The sequence below is a fragment of the Myotis brandtii genome, unplaced genomic scaffold, assembly GCF_000412655.1.
Source record: "Myotis brandtii unplaced genomic scaffold, ASM41265v1 scaffold208, whole genome shotgun sequence".
NCBI classification, from domain to species: domain Eukaryota; kingdom Metazoa; phylum Chordata; class Mammalia; order Chiroptera; family Vespertilionidae; genus Myotis; species Myotis brandtii.
Window position 1 is genome coordinate 4,046,468 of NW_005357764.1, and position 19,114 is coordinate 4,065,581.

General features: G+C 38.7%; 1 protein-coding gene across 1 annotated transcript in view; it reads right to left on the reverse strand.

Annotated features, from left to right (window-relative positions):
* RAPGEF6 (Rap guanine nucleotide exchange factor (GEF) 6) overlaps positions 1-19,114 on the reverse strand; it is a 188,132-nt gene that overhangs the window by 5,025 nt on the left and 163,993 nt on the right. The window contains 5 exon segments of the mRNA XM_005865527.2: positions 2,801-3,303; positions 5,297-5,525; positions 12,526-12,660; positions 15,310-15,501; positions 17,741-17,961. Of these exon segments, the coding sequence (XP_005865589.1) occupies positions 2,801-3,303; positions 5,297-5,525; positions 12,526-12,660; positions 15,310-15,501; positions 17,741-17,961 (1,280 nt within the window).

The window sequence follows — 19,114 nt, forward strand, 5'->3', positions numbered from 1 at the left end:
GTGGAGGCCATTTACCCGATATGCTATTCCATACATAACCCTATACTGTATACTTTATGAATCAATAAAAAATTTACAATTTTTAATTATAAACCTGTGTTTTCTATCAAAATTACTTCTTGCGTGAATTTTGGGACACCCTTATATCCATCCTGTGGTTATCTATAAAACTTTAATTAAAAAAAAAAACCTTGGCAAAAATGGAATTAACTAAAAACCCACTCTATAATGCAATCTGACTTATATAACAGAGCTATAATAATCAAAACAGCCCTAACCGGCTTGGCTCAGTGGATAGAGCGTCGGCCTGCGGACTGAAGAGTCCCAGGTTCGATTCTGGTCAAGGGCATGTACCTTGGTTGCAAGCACATCCCCAGTAGGGGGTGTGCAGGAGGCAACTGATCGATGTTTCTAACTCCCTATCCCTCTATATAAAAAATACTACCAAGTTATAGTAATCAAAACAGCATGGTACTGGCAGAAAAACAGACACACAGATCAATGAAATATAACTGAGAGCCCAGATATAAACCCACATATATATGGACAGAAAATTGTTGACAAAGGAACCAGAAACACACACTAGAGTAAAGAAAGCCTCTTTGATAAATAGTGCTGAGAAAATTGGAAAGCCACATGCAAAAGAATGAAACTGGATTATAGTTTGTCCCCATGTACAAAAATTAATTCAAAATGGATCAAAGACCTAAATATAAGACCTGAAACAATAAATTACATAGAAGAAAACATAGGTAGTAAACTTATGGACTTTGGTTGTAGAGAACATTTTATGCACTTGACCCCAAAGTCAAGGGAAATAAATGAATGGAACTATATCAAACTAAAAAGCTTCTGCATAGCAAAAGAAACCTACAACAAAATAAAGAGTCAGAAGACCAAATAGGGGATGATATTTGCAAGAGATAGCTCCAAAAAAGGTTTAACACCCAAAATATATAAAGAACTCATAAAACTCAACATCAAACAACCCAATCAAAAAATGGGTAGAGGACCTGAACAGACACCTCTCCCAAGAAGATATATAAACAGCCAACAGATATATGAAAAGATGTTCAACCTCACTAGCAATTAGGGAAATGCAAATCAAAATAATGAGATACCACCTCATTCACACCTGTTAGAATGATTATACCAACAAGACAAGTCATAACAAGTGTTGGAGAGGTTGTGGAAAAAAGGGAACCCTCATTCACTGCTAGTGGGAATGTAGACTGGTACATTCTACACTGGAATGGAAAACAGCCTGGTGACTCCTCAAAAAATTAAGAATAGTGCTACCATACAACCCAGCAATCCCTCTCTTGGGTAAAAATACTTGAAAAACTCAAAAACATGTATTCGCAAAGTTATATGCATCCCTATGTTCATTGCAGGATTATTCACAGTGGCCCAGACATGGAGACAACCAAAGTGTCCTTCGATAGAGGATTGGATAAAGATGTGGTACAACCTGGCTGGTGAACACTGACTCATGCACCAAGAGGTCATGGGTTCGATTCCTGCCTTGATCCTTGGTGGGGGGCATGCAGGAGGCAGCCGATTGATGAATCTCACTCATTGGTATTTATATCTCTTTCCCTCTGCCTTCCTCTCTTTCTCAAATCAATAAAAAATAAAAAAAGATGTGTACGTATACACAATGGACTACTGCTCAGCCATAAGAAAACACGAAATATGCCCATTTGTGACAACATGGATGGACCTTGAGAATATTATGCTTAGTGAAATAAGTCAGACAAAAAAAGCTAAGAACCATATGATTTTACTCATATGTGGAAATAAAACTGAACTTGTGAACACAGAAAGCAGTGTGGTGGTTGCCAGAGGGAAGGGGTATGGAGTAAGGGATGAAGGGGGCCTAGTATAAGGTGACAGAAGATGATTTGACTTTGGGTGGTGGGCACACAGTGCAATATACAGAATCTTGTAACAGAAACCCACAATGGAAACCTATGTGATCCTATTAACCAATGTCACCCCAAAATTGTAATTTAATAAAAAGTAATGTAATTTGACAAATATAAAACCAATGTGCTATAGATGTGCTATAAAAATCAAATTGAATTAAAATTTAATATTCATATTTAATAAATATTAAATTGAAAAATTTCAATTGACATCATAAGCTATAGAATTGAGTTATGACAAAATTGATTCAAAGTATAGTCAGTCATTCCACATAAATAGAAAAGCAGGGGCTATTATATTCAAGTATTTACATAATTTAAGGAAGAAAGGAAAAAATGTAGTTGATGGCTTGAATACTAAAAGAATAGACCAAGCAAGCTGTAATTAGAATGGAATCCACAAACAGGAGTTTGTGCACCCATGATGTGCTTCAGAAGAGTATTCTGAAAAAATGCTTTGGATTTCCTTATCACATTTCTTCTCACTTGTACTGCCTAAAAGTAGTATCAGACTGAAAGTTTCTACCATGTATGCATAGCAACTGTGGTCCAAACAATTTATGGGGTGACAGAGAGTATAATCCCTTTATTACTATTGCATAGTAATGCAGTGTTTCCACAATGAACAAAAAACTCAAAACAATTAATTAAATACCTTCATACCAGCCTTTTCATTTTAATGGGCTTTAATACCTGTTCCAAAGTTCCTGAGAAATCATGAACTTTAAAAAAATAATTTATTTGAAGAGGGAAGAGGAGTTGAAGTGAGAGATGGGATTTTTTTCAAGAATAAAATTCTAAAGATGTCCCAATGCCATTTTTACCACTTAATCTCTAAATGCCACAGATGCACCAGAGAACACAGAACTTACCAATCAAGCCCTTTTCTGTACTTGAAGTAATAGTTTTATAAACTGGGTCAGCGCCATCCTTGGGGTCCAAGCCTTCAGACGACTCGGCGGCGGTACTCTCCAACACCCTCCGCTTAACTGTCCCATAGTTTGGTTCGTACGTGTCAGAAAGAGAACTGGAGGAGGCCCAACTCTGTCTCATCTGATTAGTCTCTAGGCTTCCTTTACACTGACCACAAGTTCTGGAGCAGCTGTTAGGACAGGAATAGGGCTCACAGTCAGTGGGTTCAACTTCAGCAATGGGGCCATCCAAATGGGTATGTCGATAGGAGTTCAAGAAATCCCAGCCTTTTGGGTTTGGAAGGCTTTGGAAGTTGTCATGGGAACTGCTTGAGCAGGAAGTCCAACTTCCACGACCACTATCGCCTGCTTCTATAATGATGTGCTCATGAGAAATCTCTTCATTGCTCATAGAAGATGAGACAGCTAAACTCTTGATTGGAGATGGCTTTGAGAGTGTCCACCTAAAATTGAAGATATAAGATTAAAAGTAATTTACTGGCTTATTGGAAAACCTTTCTTCTGTCCATTTCAAGTATTAAATGCATCCAAGAGACTACAGAGCATTCTATATAACAAAAGCCTAATATGCTAAGTGTCCCGTCGTCTGTTCAACCAATCAAAGCATAATATGCTAATGATGTGCTAAGGCTGCTCAACCGCTCGCTATGATGTGTTGTGCACTGACCACCAGGGGGCAGACAGTTGACTGGTCGACCAGTCTCTATGACATGTACTGACCACCAGGGGAGAGATGCTCCAACCGGTAGGTTACCTTGCTGTTGGGGTCCAGCCAATTGGGATTGAGTGAGAGGGGCCTGACATACCCTGGAGCCCTCCTGCGGCCCCTCCCCGACCCCAGTTGTGCACCGGTGGGGGTCCCTAGGCCTGGCCTGCGCCCTCTTGCAATCCGGGACCCCTCAGGGGATGTCGGAGAGCCGGTTTCAGCCCAATCCCGCATGCCAGGCTGAGGGACCCCACTGGTGCACGAATTTGTGCATGGGGCCTCTAGTGTATCATAAGAGTTCATGCCAAAATAACCTTGTGGAAAAAAATGACCCTATCATCAATCATCACTAAATTTCTATTGGCATTAATGTTAATACTTAGCTTAGAAACATACACTGAAGAAACACAATCACTTAGCAAGGTTTCCTCATAATTTTTCTTGAATTGAATTTAAACGAGAATGAAAAATGTGGCTAAAATGAATAAAATTAAGAATATATTTTCATTCTTGGTCAAAATAATGCTAGATTCTATCTATGCATGCAGAAATAAGAGTTCCCAGCTACAGGAATGCGCCTCTGAGGTTAGCTTATTTTTCAGTGTTCCTCTAAGGTCAGCTGAGTACAACACTAAGTAAATAGCAACTTTCCCAACTACCTACTACTAAATGAATTCTATTATTTACAGCAGGGGACCCCAATTTAAGGCTCATGGGCCAAATCCAGCCAACAGCCTCATTTTGTATGGTCTGGAACAAAGCATGGTTTTTACATTTTAAAAAGTTTAAATAAAACAAAATATTCTAAAGAATTTGAGACAAAGACCATATGCAGCCTGCAAAGCCTAACATATTTACTATCTAGCCCATTCCAAAAAAAAAAGTTTGTGAACCCCCAATTTATAGTATAAAGCAGGGGCCAGCAAACTAGGGCCCATGGCCAAATCCAGTCCTCTGCCAGTTTCTGTAAATAAAATTTTATTGGGACACAACGTGCCCATTTGTTTACATATTGTCTAAGGCTGTTCTGGCAAACAAGGTTGAGCAGTTGCAATAGACTTTATGGCCTGCAAAGCCTAAAATATTTACTAAGTTTCATAAAAAGACTGACCCCTGGCCTAGAAAATCATAGTTTAGAAGCCTTTACAAATATGATGATAATACTTTACTACAGCTTACATTTTTCATATTAAAGTATACCAGATCTAACAATATTTACCAATTTAGAATCAACTTTCTCAAAAATTTCCATTTTGCTTGACTCCAATGAGAAATTTGAGTTAAACTCTTTTGGTAGCTGATAATCCTTACTCCTTAAATCATACTTTCAGAGAATAAGGATCAAGGACGCCCTACTGCCCCAACCTGTCTACAGTGTATACCGCACTGGAGGTACCTCCCACTACACAATCTTTTTGAACAATCTCTAACCTGAGAGCCAGAATGCAAAAACCACCTCCCCGTATCAAAACAACTTCACTTTTCGTTCTTAATGATTGAAAACGTGCATGTGATAGAAAGTTAACTTGAATTCAGTAACACTTAAGAAATGAGCACCCATACATATTTAAAAATAGTACTTATTTGCATATTCAGTATAGAGAATACAGGCTTGGCCTTCATATTCTTTTAGGGATCCTCTTGCAAACACTCCACGGGGTAGTTCTGGAGAATTATGCAGTGGCCATTGGCTTAAGTTTTGTGATATAAATATAGGCGAGGATGTTTACCCGGGGCCAAGCTGACTATGGGCTCCTGTCCCTGAGGAGTGCTCTGTCCTTTCCAACAGCCCGGTGGATTCAGGGACTGCTGCAACCTGGGAGGAACACCGTTCGTCCTGCAGAGCTGCAGACATGGAGTCAACAGAACAATTGCTCACAATGCTGGACCGTGAAGAAATCTCACTATGGCTGGAGTCAGACAAGTTGTCCAATTTGGCTGATGGTATAAGTGTGTAACCTGAATGAGAAAAGACAAGTGATCAAACTATGAAGCTAGAAAACAGGTGGGGCAATATGGTTGGGAGAGGACATTCCCTTACATGTTCATTCACTTACCTACCCACACCATTTCAATTCAATCCCAAATTCAAGAAATAAAAAAATAAAAGTCCATTATTACAGAGAAACTAGTCCAACTCTCTGCCCCAGGTTCCCACAGTTACAAGCGTTTAATAAAACAAGAGGCATTAAGTATGTTAGAAAGCATTAAACAGTAGACATCCAGAGGTTCTCAACTTCTTTTTAACTCTATGTCCCTGCCTTTGATTAACATAAGTATTTCATGGCCTGACCTGAGTGTCTATATGCCACCTTGAGGGAGGGGCGAGAGAGAGGAGTTAGGACTCAAGGGAAATATTTTTGCTTTTTCAGACTATATATACTTACCCAGATATTCTGCTTATGTCACCTAAGAAGTCTTGCCCCAAGTTGAAAGCCATTGTTTTAGTCTTTTTTTTAAAAATGGTTTTAGATTTAATCTTATACCTCGTTTTCTTTTTTTCACCAACTTTGCAGAATGTTATATTGAACAGTTGAACTGACATAAGAATGTGTTATGAAAAAACACAGCATGTACCTGTTTTAAATTGTTTTACGACTTACTGCACAGCAGACAGAGCTAGAGAGGCTTTCTTTTACATTCTTTGGAATAAAGGGCTGGAGATGGAGTGAGGTGGAAGGATCCCAGAACAAATCTGAAGCCTGATAGTTAAATGTACATAAGAGTTGGTTTTCCTAAGTGTTAGAAAAGTAACCAAACTTCTTTTGCCTAGAAATAAAAGAAAATGCTATAGTAATCCCAGCAAGGAGCAGGCCTCAAAGAAGCAAACAATTATCTCTTGTTCACTGAGAGAATGTGATTCAATAGGTGTATAACCTTTGGTTCAATCCCTGGGAATCTCAAGAAATATAGGCTTTATCATCACATACATATAACTCAAATCATTAAAAATGAGTTGAACAATAACCATATTAAGCAGTTTCATTGACTATTTCAAAGAGAAAAATTAAGACCCAGAAAATGTGTGATTTATATTTAGCTTATGGGGCCAGGCACAAGACAAGCCAGTCTCGATACCTACCCCAGTTCTCTGATCTGGGATCACTGCTATTTATCAGTGCCCATCAGGAATTAACTGGTCAATTTTTAAGATGTGATAAATAAATTTAAACAAAATTAAATGAGATTCATAGATACAAAGAACAGACTGATGATTGCCAGATGGGAAGGGGATTAGGGGGGCTGGGTGAAAAAGGTGAAGATATTAATAGATACAATTTGTAGTCACAAAATAGTCACAGCATAGGGAATATAGTCACTAATATTGTAATAATTATGTACGGTGCCAGCTGGGTACAGGAAATATCGGGGAGAGGGAGCACTTTGTAAAGTATGAGATTGTCTAATCACTATGCTGTACACCTGAAACTAACACAAAATAATATTGAATGTTGCCAAGACCGGTTTGGCTCAGTAAATAGAGCGTCGGCCTGCGGACTGAGAGGTCCCAGGTTCGATTCTGGTCAAGGGCATGTACCTGGGTTGCGGGCACATCCCCAGTAGGAGATGTGCAGGAGGCAGCTGATCGATGTTTCTCTCTCATCGATGTTTCTAACTCTCTATCTCTCTCCCTTCCTCTCTGTAAAAAAATCAATAAAATATATTAAGAAAAAAAAATAATATTGAATGTAAACCGTAATAAAAAATAAAATAAAATTAAAAATTCTCAAAAGAAAAAAACAATCATTTCTCTTTTATCCTAGGGCCGTGGTCGGCAAACTGCGGCTCTCGAGCCACATGCGGCTCTTTGGCCCCTTGAGTGTGGCTCTTCCTAAGCCTTAGGAGTACCCTAATTAAGTTAATAACAATGTACCTACCTATATAGTTTTAAGTTTAAAAAATTTGGCTCTCAAAAGAAATTTCAATTGTTGTACTGTTGATATTTGGCTCTGACTAATGAGTTTGCCGACCACTGTCCTAGGGGATAGACTGACTTTACTATTTTAAAAATGTCATCCCTATGTTAATTAATTCAGTATTTTGTAAATATAATCAATTTTAACAATCACCTGGAAAGCTTATTAAACCACACATTCTTGGGCCCATTTCTAGCAATTCATATTTATGAGGTCTGTGGTGGAACAGAGTAACTATATTTTATTACAAGTTTCCCAGATGATCTTGAACCAGCTATGTTAGAACATCTCTTCCTCCTCCTCTAATCAGAGATATATGAAAAGTGGATGACAAAAAACGTGTATATGGACAAGATGCAGTTTGTTGCCTCCCAAACACTTCCTTTTCCTTTAGCTTGTGAGTAGTTGCAGGAAGAAGATAGCAATAAAATTCTCTGAGGTAAAGGTTCTGTCTGATCAGATTGTTATTGGGAGTTTTATTTTTTTTTTAAAAAAAGCTTTTATTTTTTATTTTTAGAGAGAGAGGAAGGGAGATAGAGACATCATTGAAAGAACTTCATTGATAGGCTGCTTCCTCCACGCCCCCTACTGGGGATCGAGCCTGAAACCCAGGCATGTGCGCTGACCGGGAAATGACCTGTGACTTTCTGGTTCATGGGTCGATGCTCAATCATTAAGCTACATCGGCCAGGCTATTGGGGTTTTGATGTGAAAGTAAATACTGGTTCCTAAAAAGCCTCCTCTACTTATTTTACTCACAGACCCAGCTGCATCTGGTAGGAAATAAAGCCAATTTCAGAATATAAGAATATCAAGTTTACTAACATTAATAATATAACATGTGAAAATAAGGCACTTTAATTCAATAGGACTTTGTTGCTAGAAGATCTGTAACACTAACATAAAATACTTATAAATAGTATTTTACTAAATTATTTGCCTAAGTTATATTTGACAAATAATTTAAACTCCATTTACATTAATAAATAAAAACAAATTTAACACTAAAATTAAGTAAGGAACTTCAGAGTGTCTTCCTCCTTTTAGACTTGAATCGCGTATAGAAGCAGTTTAAAGAGTTACTGTTGCCTCGGCTATTGGAATTGAAGATGTCACTCCCTTTCTCATCTTTGATGTTGCTTCCAACATCCTTCACTTTCTCAGAGCTTTCTGTAGCTTGATTGTGATCTGCGTCCTCTTTTTTGCTGTTGGCTAGTCTCTCCCTTGAAAGAGTTCTTTCCCTAAATCTTCTAAACGGGGATGTCATTCTTTTTCTGGCTGTGTTCTCACAGCTTGTCCTGTCTCTATTCTCCTCAGTGGCCTTCTTGGTCCTGTCTGTCCTTTGGGCTGTGCTCCTGGTAATTTGAAGGATTTTCTTTTGCAAGTAAACCCCACCTATGCCGGGGAAGCTGCGGCCACTGATCTCGGTGCTGGACTCACGGGGAGGGGATGAGGTGGGCCCTGAGAGGGGCAGCAGGATGCTGTGGTCAGATATGACACTGCCAACTGGAGGGAGAGATGCAAAAACCCTGTCATGTCAATTAATTCTTTCCAATTAATCACAATTAGCCTGGTTTATATAACAGTTCACTATTAAAAATTCTAATATCCCACCCTGCCACCAAAAGAAAAGAAAAAAAAAAAGAGCTAACATCTCGATAATATCTGAAAAATTGAAATCTAGCCACATATAAGTTAGTGCATGGAGAGCCTACTATATAGCATTACACAGCAGTCATCACAAGACAGAACACAGGATAAGAACTATCTTTATCAGAATAAGCTGGCAATGGAAGTAAGCAAAGCCGGTAAAATCATAAGCAAATATATTAAAAAAAGTATTTCTTAAAAGTAACTATCTCTAGAATATTCAGTCAGATTCTACTAAGAAAAAGTTTAGCAAAATCAGATAGGGCATAGAAATAGTATATACAATAAATGTTACAAAGAACAATTTCTGATCCTATTATATCTCCAAGGTGAAAGGTTGCCTTCTTTAAACACTGGGGAAGATAAAGGTTAAGGACTCTCGACTTCTCACTTTTTAAAAGTTCTTACTTGTTTATGGTGGGAGGATAGGTGAATAGGTGAAAGGGAATATAGTCAATAATATTGTGATAAGTTTTCCTGGCAACAGATGATTACTAAAATTAGGGGGCTGATCACATTGAAAGGTATGCAAATATTGAGTCACTGTACCATACACCTGAAACTAATATAATATATATACCAACTATACTTAAATACAATTTAAAAAAAAGAAAAAAAATTCTTACTTGTGTAATCTTCTTTAAAAATGTGAAGATAGGCTTATTTTCTTAATTGATAGAAAATAAAGAACTAATTCCAAAGTTTAGCAAGAACTAGGAACTGATCCTAATAATGTATGTTTAGTTTAATAGCGTTTTTGTTCAGTCAAGACTACAGGCAAAAATCTGTCTATGGAAATATACAGAAATATTCCGTGGGGGTTTTAAAGGAATATATGTAAGAACAATTGGAAATGGTTTAAGAGAAAAATTTCTTCAGGTTCTTAAGGATTCTCAACACGACTATGACAGGCTCACAATAAACATCAGGGCTGCTTGTTGGTCACATGGGAAGACACATGGAGGAAAGACCTCTATTCCAGTAGTGAGAGTGAATTTTCAGTTGGGAGTAAGAGCAATAGGGAAATTCCTGTTCCTAATACCTCTCCCACAAGTCACACTGGTTAGAGAACTGTCTATAGCGGGACTTCTGAACACCGAAGCAGTGGAGGGTGTAACATTGGACTTGGACTTGGTTGGAAAGTCTGTAAGGAGGATTCTCTGAAAGGTCAGAGGCCTCTGGGGATCCTGCCTAGACTTTCCCTAACAAGTCTGAGCCCCCGGGTGTTTTACTAGAATCTTCATGTTTATGTTTAGGTTTCAAAATGGCCTGGTTTGAAAAACACTACAGATGCAGGTGTTTTCTCAAGGAGGCGTACGGGCACTGTTCATTGGACCATCTGTGTGACTGGCCCTGCTCCCAGTCTCACTCCGCTAACCTAAAAGGACCACTGAGGCAGTAAAGCAATGAAGCAGACCCGTGAGCTTCACAAAATCATGTATGAGTTACACACAACAGGATCAGAAACTTGTGTTTTATTAATACACCTTTTATATATACTCTGTCTTATCTGATTTTTACAAAGCTTTTCTTAGTAAAATCTAAATGAAAATTCTGGCCAGTCTCAGCTATGTGAACGGGGGAAAGGGCAGGTCAGCTATGGAGCTATATTGCCCTGGGGTAGAAACAGGGAAAGAGAAGAGACACTCCAATTTTCTGAACACTTACCACGTATCAGCCTTTATATATGTTATTTCATTTAATTCTCATATAAGTTCCCTAAAATAGGTGTTTTCCCCCCATTTTACAGATAGGAAACCTGGCCTTATAAATCAGTTGCTTGTAGTGACACAGCAATAGGAGGGGACAGAATCAGGATCCAAATCAGGTCTGATATCACTGTACCACACTGCTGCCACCGAGGAAGCAAAAATAAGAAAAGGCCTCTAAAAGTGAGATGAATCTTAGGACACAGGAGCTGAAGAAAGCTCTGGAAACTTTTCTTCCTGCTAGAATTCATAAGCTTGTCTTCCCTGATCATGTACTATGATTATTTCAAGATGTAATTCTTTTACATCAGTGAAGACAATGCCAGGACTAAGGAGCCTTTTCCACAGGGCACACACAGGGTGTGGGTGGGCCAATGTAAAATATATGCACACCATTTAGAATGCTACATGCTACCATAATGACATCTCCAGGCACACTGCCCAGGCGAGTCAAGAGCAGCTTCGTCTGAATTACGAAAACATGCAAATGAACAAGAGTGATTTCAGATTTTTTACCTCAAGAGGTCCTATATAAATATAAATGTAAAAATCCATAAGGGTACTGGTTATTTTAAATCCTGATTAATAAAAAGGTAATACTCCATTACTAAAGAAAGGAGTGCATCAACCTAAATATTTGTTTCTTGTGGGAAAACATTGGACTTGGTTGGAAAGTCTGTAAGGAGGATTCTCTGAAAGGTCAGAGGCCTCTGGGGATCCTGCCTAGACTTTCCCAAACAAGTCTGAGCCCCCGGGTGTTTTACTAGAATCTTTATGTTTATGTTTAGATTTCAAAATGTCCTGGTTTGAAAAACACTACAGATGCAGGTGTTTTCTCAAGGATGCTTACCCTGCTGATAGTATCTAGAGCAGCGGTTCTCAACCTGTGGGTCGCGACCCCTTTGGGGGTCGAACGACCCTTTCACAGGGGTCACCTAAGACCATCGGAAAACACATATATAATTACATATTGTTTTTGTGATTAATCACTATGCTTTAATTATGTTCAATTTGTAACAATGAAAATACATCCTGCATATCAGATATTTACATTACGATTCATAACAGTAGCAAAATTACAGGTATGAAGTAGCAACTAAAATAATTTTATGGTTGGGGGTCACCACAACATGAGGAACTGTATTAAAGGGTCGCGGCATTAGGAAGGTTGAGAACCACTGAGCTAGAGGTTAATTTCAGTTCAAGCTGTTGTTACAGTAAAAGCCTAAGGAGGCAGGTGAACAGGGCTATTTGCTCCTAAAGAAAAACAGCTCCTTAGCCCTCTTTCACAGAAACATGTGTCAGAGTAGTCATTCATCTGTCATTCAGGGTCTGCTGGTCAGTCCCAGCAGTTTCTTTTCCTAAATCTTGTTGTTGGTTAAAAACAATTTCTTGTAGAAATTCTTACTTTCAAATACTCCACAGAAATTTTAAATAATGGGAAATTTGAATAGCAGCATCAAGAATCTGCACACAACAAAACAACTGTGAATTCTTACAGGAGTCCTACCTAATACCTGGAAAGTATATGAACAATTCAATCCAAAACATGAAAGTTCAAAAAGAAACAGAAGTTATGCTTTCCTTTATGTTTTGTTATTAAGACAGATCGAAAAACAAAATATATTACAAGGTATTGTTTGGTAAAGTAAGAACTAGCTTGACCTGTTCTGCCTGTCTTACCTTTGCGTGGGGAACCTTGAGGAGATCCAGGAGGACTGGAATGTAAGGACGATGTCATGGAAACAGTGTCTTCTGAATGTTTCTTACCACTCATTTCTTCAGTTGTTCCTAAAACTTTCTGAGGTGAACTTGTACCTAAAAATAAAGCCCCCAAAATAAGCATCATTTCACAATTAAAATGTTGGTAGTTGCCTAAATTACTACATAACTAAAGCCATGATGCACAATGGCTAGTGTATTCAATTGAAATGTGTAAATGACAAACGGGGACTAAATGACTGGGTAATGGAATACAGAGATTCTCACCTCTAGGTTATTTGTTCAAATTCAGCCAGTTCAGCACAGACCAGATTATAATAGTTCTTTTTTGTTTGTTTTGTGACATAAGGGAAATTGATTTCACAGTCTAAGTCCCAACCCCCACAATTGACACACTTGTTGGAAGTCTTAGTAGAGAAGGCATGGATTCAAACTCTTCCCTCCCCTCTAGAGGTGGCCTCTCCAAGTCAGGGCGAGGCATGTGACAGGAGCAGTGTAGGGATGTTGGCACTGTGACTACCTGTGGTGCATCTGTGCTGTGGGAATACAGAAGAGGCTGCAGGGCTGCCAGTCCAGCCCTTTTCAAGAGCACTAAATTCACACTACAGGAGAGAAGTAGACAACAGAAAGAATCATGAATTTATAGAAGAATAGTATGGAGCCCACTGGAAACATTCCTGCAAAGTTCTATCATTATTCTTGTCCCAACAGCTGGTCCTGTTTAGTATAGATCAAACTTAGCAATGGTTTCCTTATATTCACATTTTTGCATTCATCTCTAAGAAATGTCAAAGAGCTACTGACACTGTACTCAACCAGTAAAGTTAAGCCCAACTTTGACAAGGATTCTGCAGTAACAAGCAGACCTATAACACTGAAACAATTCAAATTACAGCAAACTCACACTGCTTTTACTTAATAATGCCATCCTATATAATAAAAGGCTAATATGCAAATTGTCCCCTGGATCAGAGTTTGACCAGGGGGCGGGGCCAGCCCACCAACTGCCTGCAGTCCCTCCCCTCTGCCAGCCCGATCGGCCCTGATTGGGGCGGGCAGGCCGAAACCCACCCATGCACGAATTTGTGCACCAGGCCCCTAGTTTTAATATAAATGCATTTATTATATAGATAATGGCCATATTACAACAAGAGGGAAGGGGACTACCTGGTACCTGTAATAATGCATCTCAGGTGATGACATCTAAGTAAGAAACCAGAGCCAGACCTATCCCATTTCTTACTCCTACAAACAAATCTATCAACTTCAATTTTGCATCCAATTCTCTCTTCATTTTCACATCCTCCAAACTAGTTCAGGCTCTGAGCAACTTCCAGTTAATTGTTACACCAGTTTTCCATTCAGGCCTCAATCTCCAGTCTCACTGCACCCCCTACTCTTGTTCTCCAACATGAACTGGACCTTCTCTTGCTCAAATTTCTTCGATAGCTGCCCACTGGCAACTTCCCTTTAGCATGCCATTTTATAATTTCAGCATGCTTATGACTTCACTTCTCTTCATCCTTGGTGGCTGTTTAGCACAGTGGTTAACAAGCAAGGACTCTGAGCCAATTAGCCTGGGCTCAACTCCCAGCCCCAACATTTACTGGTAATGTGTAAGTTACTTAGACCCTCTATGGCTTCCCCTGTTGAGTGAGAGTAGTTCCTATCATAGTGTTCTTATAAAGATTAAATGCATATAATATATAAAGTTAGCAAAGCGCTTAGAACTGTGTCTGACCCTCAGTAAGTGCTCTCTAAGTATCAGCTTTAATTATTACTGTCGCAACACTCTTTCTACAGCTTAGTACCCAGAGGCAGCTGCCTTAGCTCCTTGGAGATACCAAGGTTTTCCTCTGCCTGAAGCAACTTCTCTGGAATCTTTGCCTAATTACCTCTTTCCTGATCAACCTTTAAGCTCTGCTTAGGTGTTATCTCCAAAAAGCCTTCTTTGAAACTCTACCTTACCTCTGTCTGCCCTAAAAGCTCTCCCTCTTCTGTTGTTTTATAGGTTCCGTACAGACCCCTAGCATAAGAGCTAACTCATTCTATTGAAGTTATCTGTTTGTGTGTCTATGTCACCATCTGGCAAAAGTAGACACATTTCTTTTCAACTTTGGATTGCAAAACCAAACCAAATTAAGTTCACATTTCACAAGTTCTACTAAATATGTCCTGTGTATAATGCATTGACTAAGTAATAATATTAGGAACTAAATCTAATTGGGCTTTCCATCTATAAAAGCTAAAATAATGATATTGTCAAAACCACAAATAAAAGTAATTTTGATAATGTCTACATGGCTTAGCAGAGGGGAAAAAAGTATGGCTTATACTATATGTACTTTACATGCTCTTGTCTTCTAACCAGGGTTTTCAGAAGTAGTCTTTAATGAAAAATCAACATACAGTCACTTTTAGAATAAGCAACTTCATTCTTATAGGTTGCATTAATTTGCATTATGTAATTGATTAAATGCACCTTTGACTGTAGTACCCAAGTGTATTGCTGTTAGGTTTTTGGTTGATATGATTATAGGAATCCCAATGTTAGCATTTAAAATATGTATGCTGTCATCAAATACCTACAGGCAAAATGAAACATTTTAAAATTCATGAGTGATGATTACATTACACAAAATACTATAGCTGATTTCCTGAGCACTTACATTAGTAATTATTTTTCATTCCAACTCCCCTGGGAATTTTAATTAAATGAATGTGATATTAATTGTGAATACTCACTCAATGTGACAGGGTCTCTTGATTGCCCCTTCTTCCTGGTGGGGTGCAAATTAACAGCTGGCACTTGAAGCACCTGGCTTACTCTGTGGGGCTGATGTAGATGGGCTTTAGCTGTTTGGCCAGCTGACCTCAGAGGCACTGGAGACATTTCTGATGATTTGGCTAATCTTTTTTCAGTTAAATTCTTGGTCACTAAAAGAAGAGAGTAAGAAACACATCATTCTGCACTTTTAGGCAAGGTTATTACCACTGACAATAAATGGCTGCTTTAAAACCACCTTTTCAACACAAAAAATAGATTAATTTTCCTAAAAATAACTTCACATAAGTATATTATTTCTAAAATTTTTGTAGAATTATAGTTAATTTTACTTCCCAAATACTTTTTGAATCCATTAACTTCATTAGCTCCACCTCCACCATCACTTTAAAATCTTATCTATAGTATGTATGTGTGTGTGTGTGTGTGTGTGTGTGTGTATATATATATACACACACACACACACACACACACACACATACATACTATAGATAAGATTTTAAAGTGATGGTGGAGGTGGAGCTAATGAAGTTAATGGATTCAAAAAGTATTTGGGAAGTAAAATTAACTATAATTCTACAAAAATTTTAGAAATAATATACTTATGTGAAGTTATTTTTAGGAAAATTAATCTATTTTTTGTGTTGAAAAGGTGGTTTTAAAGCAGCCATTTATTGTCAGTGGTAATAACCTTGCCTAAAAGTGCAGAATGATGTGTTTCTTACTCTCTTCTTTTAGTGACCAAGAATTTAACTGAAAAAAGATTAGCCAAATCATCAGAATGAGGCCCAGAAATCAGGATTTTAAAAAGATTGTCAGATGATTCTAATGTGCAGCCAAGGTTGAGAACCACTGCTCTAAACCCTTGCTTAATGAAGAACACCTTGCTCAAATAGTAATAAATGAGACTCAAACTATGTCTTCATCCTTCATAGGTGATCTTTCCATTATACTCCTTTCCTTTTCCTATTAGAAGTGTTCAATATATTAATTTTAGAACAACATTTACTGAATGTTACCCTATGTTTTAAAAGTCAAATACCATGCCATTTATCAATCTTAGGGTCAACCTATGATGGTTTCCATTTCCCTCCATTAGAAACACAGAAATAGAAATCTGAACGTTCCCCCTCCAATTTTCTGTCAACGTTTATTACATTCTATGCTTCTTATTGGTATACACATACCCACACACACCATCCTATATAATAAAAGCCCAGCAACCATAACGGCAGAACGACCAGAATGACCACTCGACCAGTCACTATGAGGTGCACTGATCACCTCTTGGTACCTTTCCCCGGCCGGCAGGCTCTGATCGCTGATGGTGAACTGGGGACTGGGGTGGGTGGCAGCGGGGGGCGGGACTGGCGAGTAGGCGGAACAGGCTGACCTCTTGGTCCCTCCCTCTGGCCCGTAGGCTCCAGTCGCCGATGGCAAATGGGGAACTGGGGTAGGTGGTGGGGGGTGCAGGCGGCGCCAGGTTAAGGCCCCCGCCCTGCAGGTCGGCCCACACAGAGAGCAACCTGCGGCAGGGGTAGGGCTGGTGAGCAGACGGGAACGGCTGATCTCTGGGTCCTTCCCCTGGCTGTCAGGCTCCCATCTCCGGATGGCGAACTAAAGTGGGTGGTGGCGGGGGGTGGGGCCAGCTGCCGGCAGCTGGGGAAGATGGCCCTGATCGCAGGCTAGGCCTAGGGACCATACCCACGCACAATTTCGTGCGCCAGGCCTCTAGTTCACTTATAATTTAACGTCATCTTTATTTTGTTTACAACAAACACAGTATATTGTATCATCTCTGATTTCTGTTTTCACAACTCATGATTTCCTTGACCCAGACACACATGCATTGTTTTGTACTTGAAAAAAAATTTTCAATTTTGAGAATAGGCTCTCTTTTGCCCATTATGTATTTTATATATTAACAGTATCAGACTGTGTCTGATTTTTCTTGTTTTACCTTACTTACTGACACCTATGATATACCTATGATCTCTAACTGTGTTTTAATTAAATTTATTGCATCTTCTATTTGGTAAATACCATCCATGACATTTTTCAAAAGGTAAACATTTCATTTATTTTTACTATGAATTTAGGGATGAAGGTAAAAATGTTCTGAAACAGACAGGCTTCAGTATAATGTTCCTGTTTTTACAAGAAGACTTTTTAAGGCTTTTAAAAGATGAACTACTTACCCCTCTATCTCTTCCCTAAGGTAATCAGGAATGGATGGAATTCTCTGATTAACAGGATAACATGATGCTTGGCTTAAGTCAGTAATCTTTTGTGAGTGAAAGTTAATTTTCTTGGTACTTCAGCACAACTCTAGAGAAGTAAGTTTTTATTTTATTGTGCAATTAGTCCACATAAGAGAAAACTTGTACTCACAGGTACCATATGCAGGCTCCAACTGCAATGACATCATTTGGAACTTCTCCTCATCTGTCTCCACATCCAGACTGGAAAGATACTGCTTCACCTTCCTTGCCATCTGGGCGTCCTCGTATAGCTTCTTAGCGTTAAGCAGAGAGCTACGACGTGCTCTTTTTTTGTGAGCACCCCCTTGAACATCTAGCATGTTTGAGTTTGTACTGCCTTGACTCAATGACCTGTAAGTATATGGAGACCACAACAAGGGGCTGTAAAGATGAGAATTAAACATGGCAGGCTGAAATGAAAATGATTTTGTTCTGTTAATACTATTTATTGCATGCTGATGTAAATGAGTTAAAAGATGGATAGCATTAATGTGAAGAAATATGGCATATAGGGCAATCTTCTAAGTTTTAAGATTTGGCAAAGTGCAAAATTCAAAAGAATAATTCTTCCCTTAGCAATGAATTTAATCAGACTTGTGTTTGTGCCTGTGTAACCCATGGCACAACGGTGAAGAGTAAAAGCATCCTCTGATCCTGGTGCTCACCCCTCCTCTGAATATATGGCGAGAGCCAGAGTCAGGACAAGTCCATCCACAGCCCGATCTCTGCACCAGGGCTCTTTAGCATGCAAGTTTCTAGAGCAGCTTTGCTTGCCTGTGCTGCTTTGGACATGTATGGCCATCACTGTACCAGTCTGCAGCAGGCCCACTCTTGGCATGCTGACCAATTTTACAAGTATCCAGATTTTGGCCAAAATTCAAAGAGATAACCAGTAAGAAAAATAACAGGATTTATACTCAATTCAATATAGTCAGAAATGCAAGTAAAAGCTACTCAATACTTCCACTCACATATTATATGGTTAGGCAATATGTGGGTCTAGGACTGAGGGTCTAGGACTGGGGGGTCTGATGTGATGGAACTGCAAGCTGGGCAGAAATAACCACAATTCAAACTAGCTTTAGTTTCACCCAATTCTACTCGTTTTGACCAATGCCCTTGTACAATGACTAAATCTAAAACCAGAGGAAAACTCGAAACACAATGCTATTTGTCTTTTCTAACAAGGCAAGCCAACATGAGGTTTTATGATGAATTTGATTTTAAAGGCAGTTGCCATTCCAAAATAACAAAGGTATCTATGGGTTTTCTAAATTAGCCTAATATTTACACAAAAACATTCCAAATACATAGACCACAACTATATAATAATTTGTTCTTCAGTATTCATATAACAAGTTTAAAATAGACACTAAAATACTAGTGTTTTCATTGTAAATTAAGTGAAACAAAGTTGTAAATGTGTTATATATTTTTTCTTTCAGAATTTTAAGATCTTTGAAATAGGGTGTGTCTTACATTTTGATGGCAACTTTCAATTGCT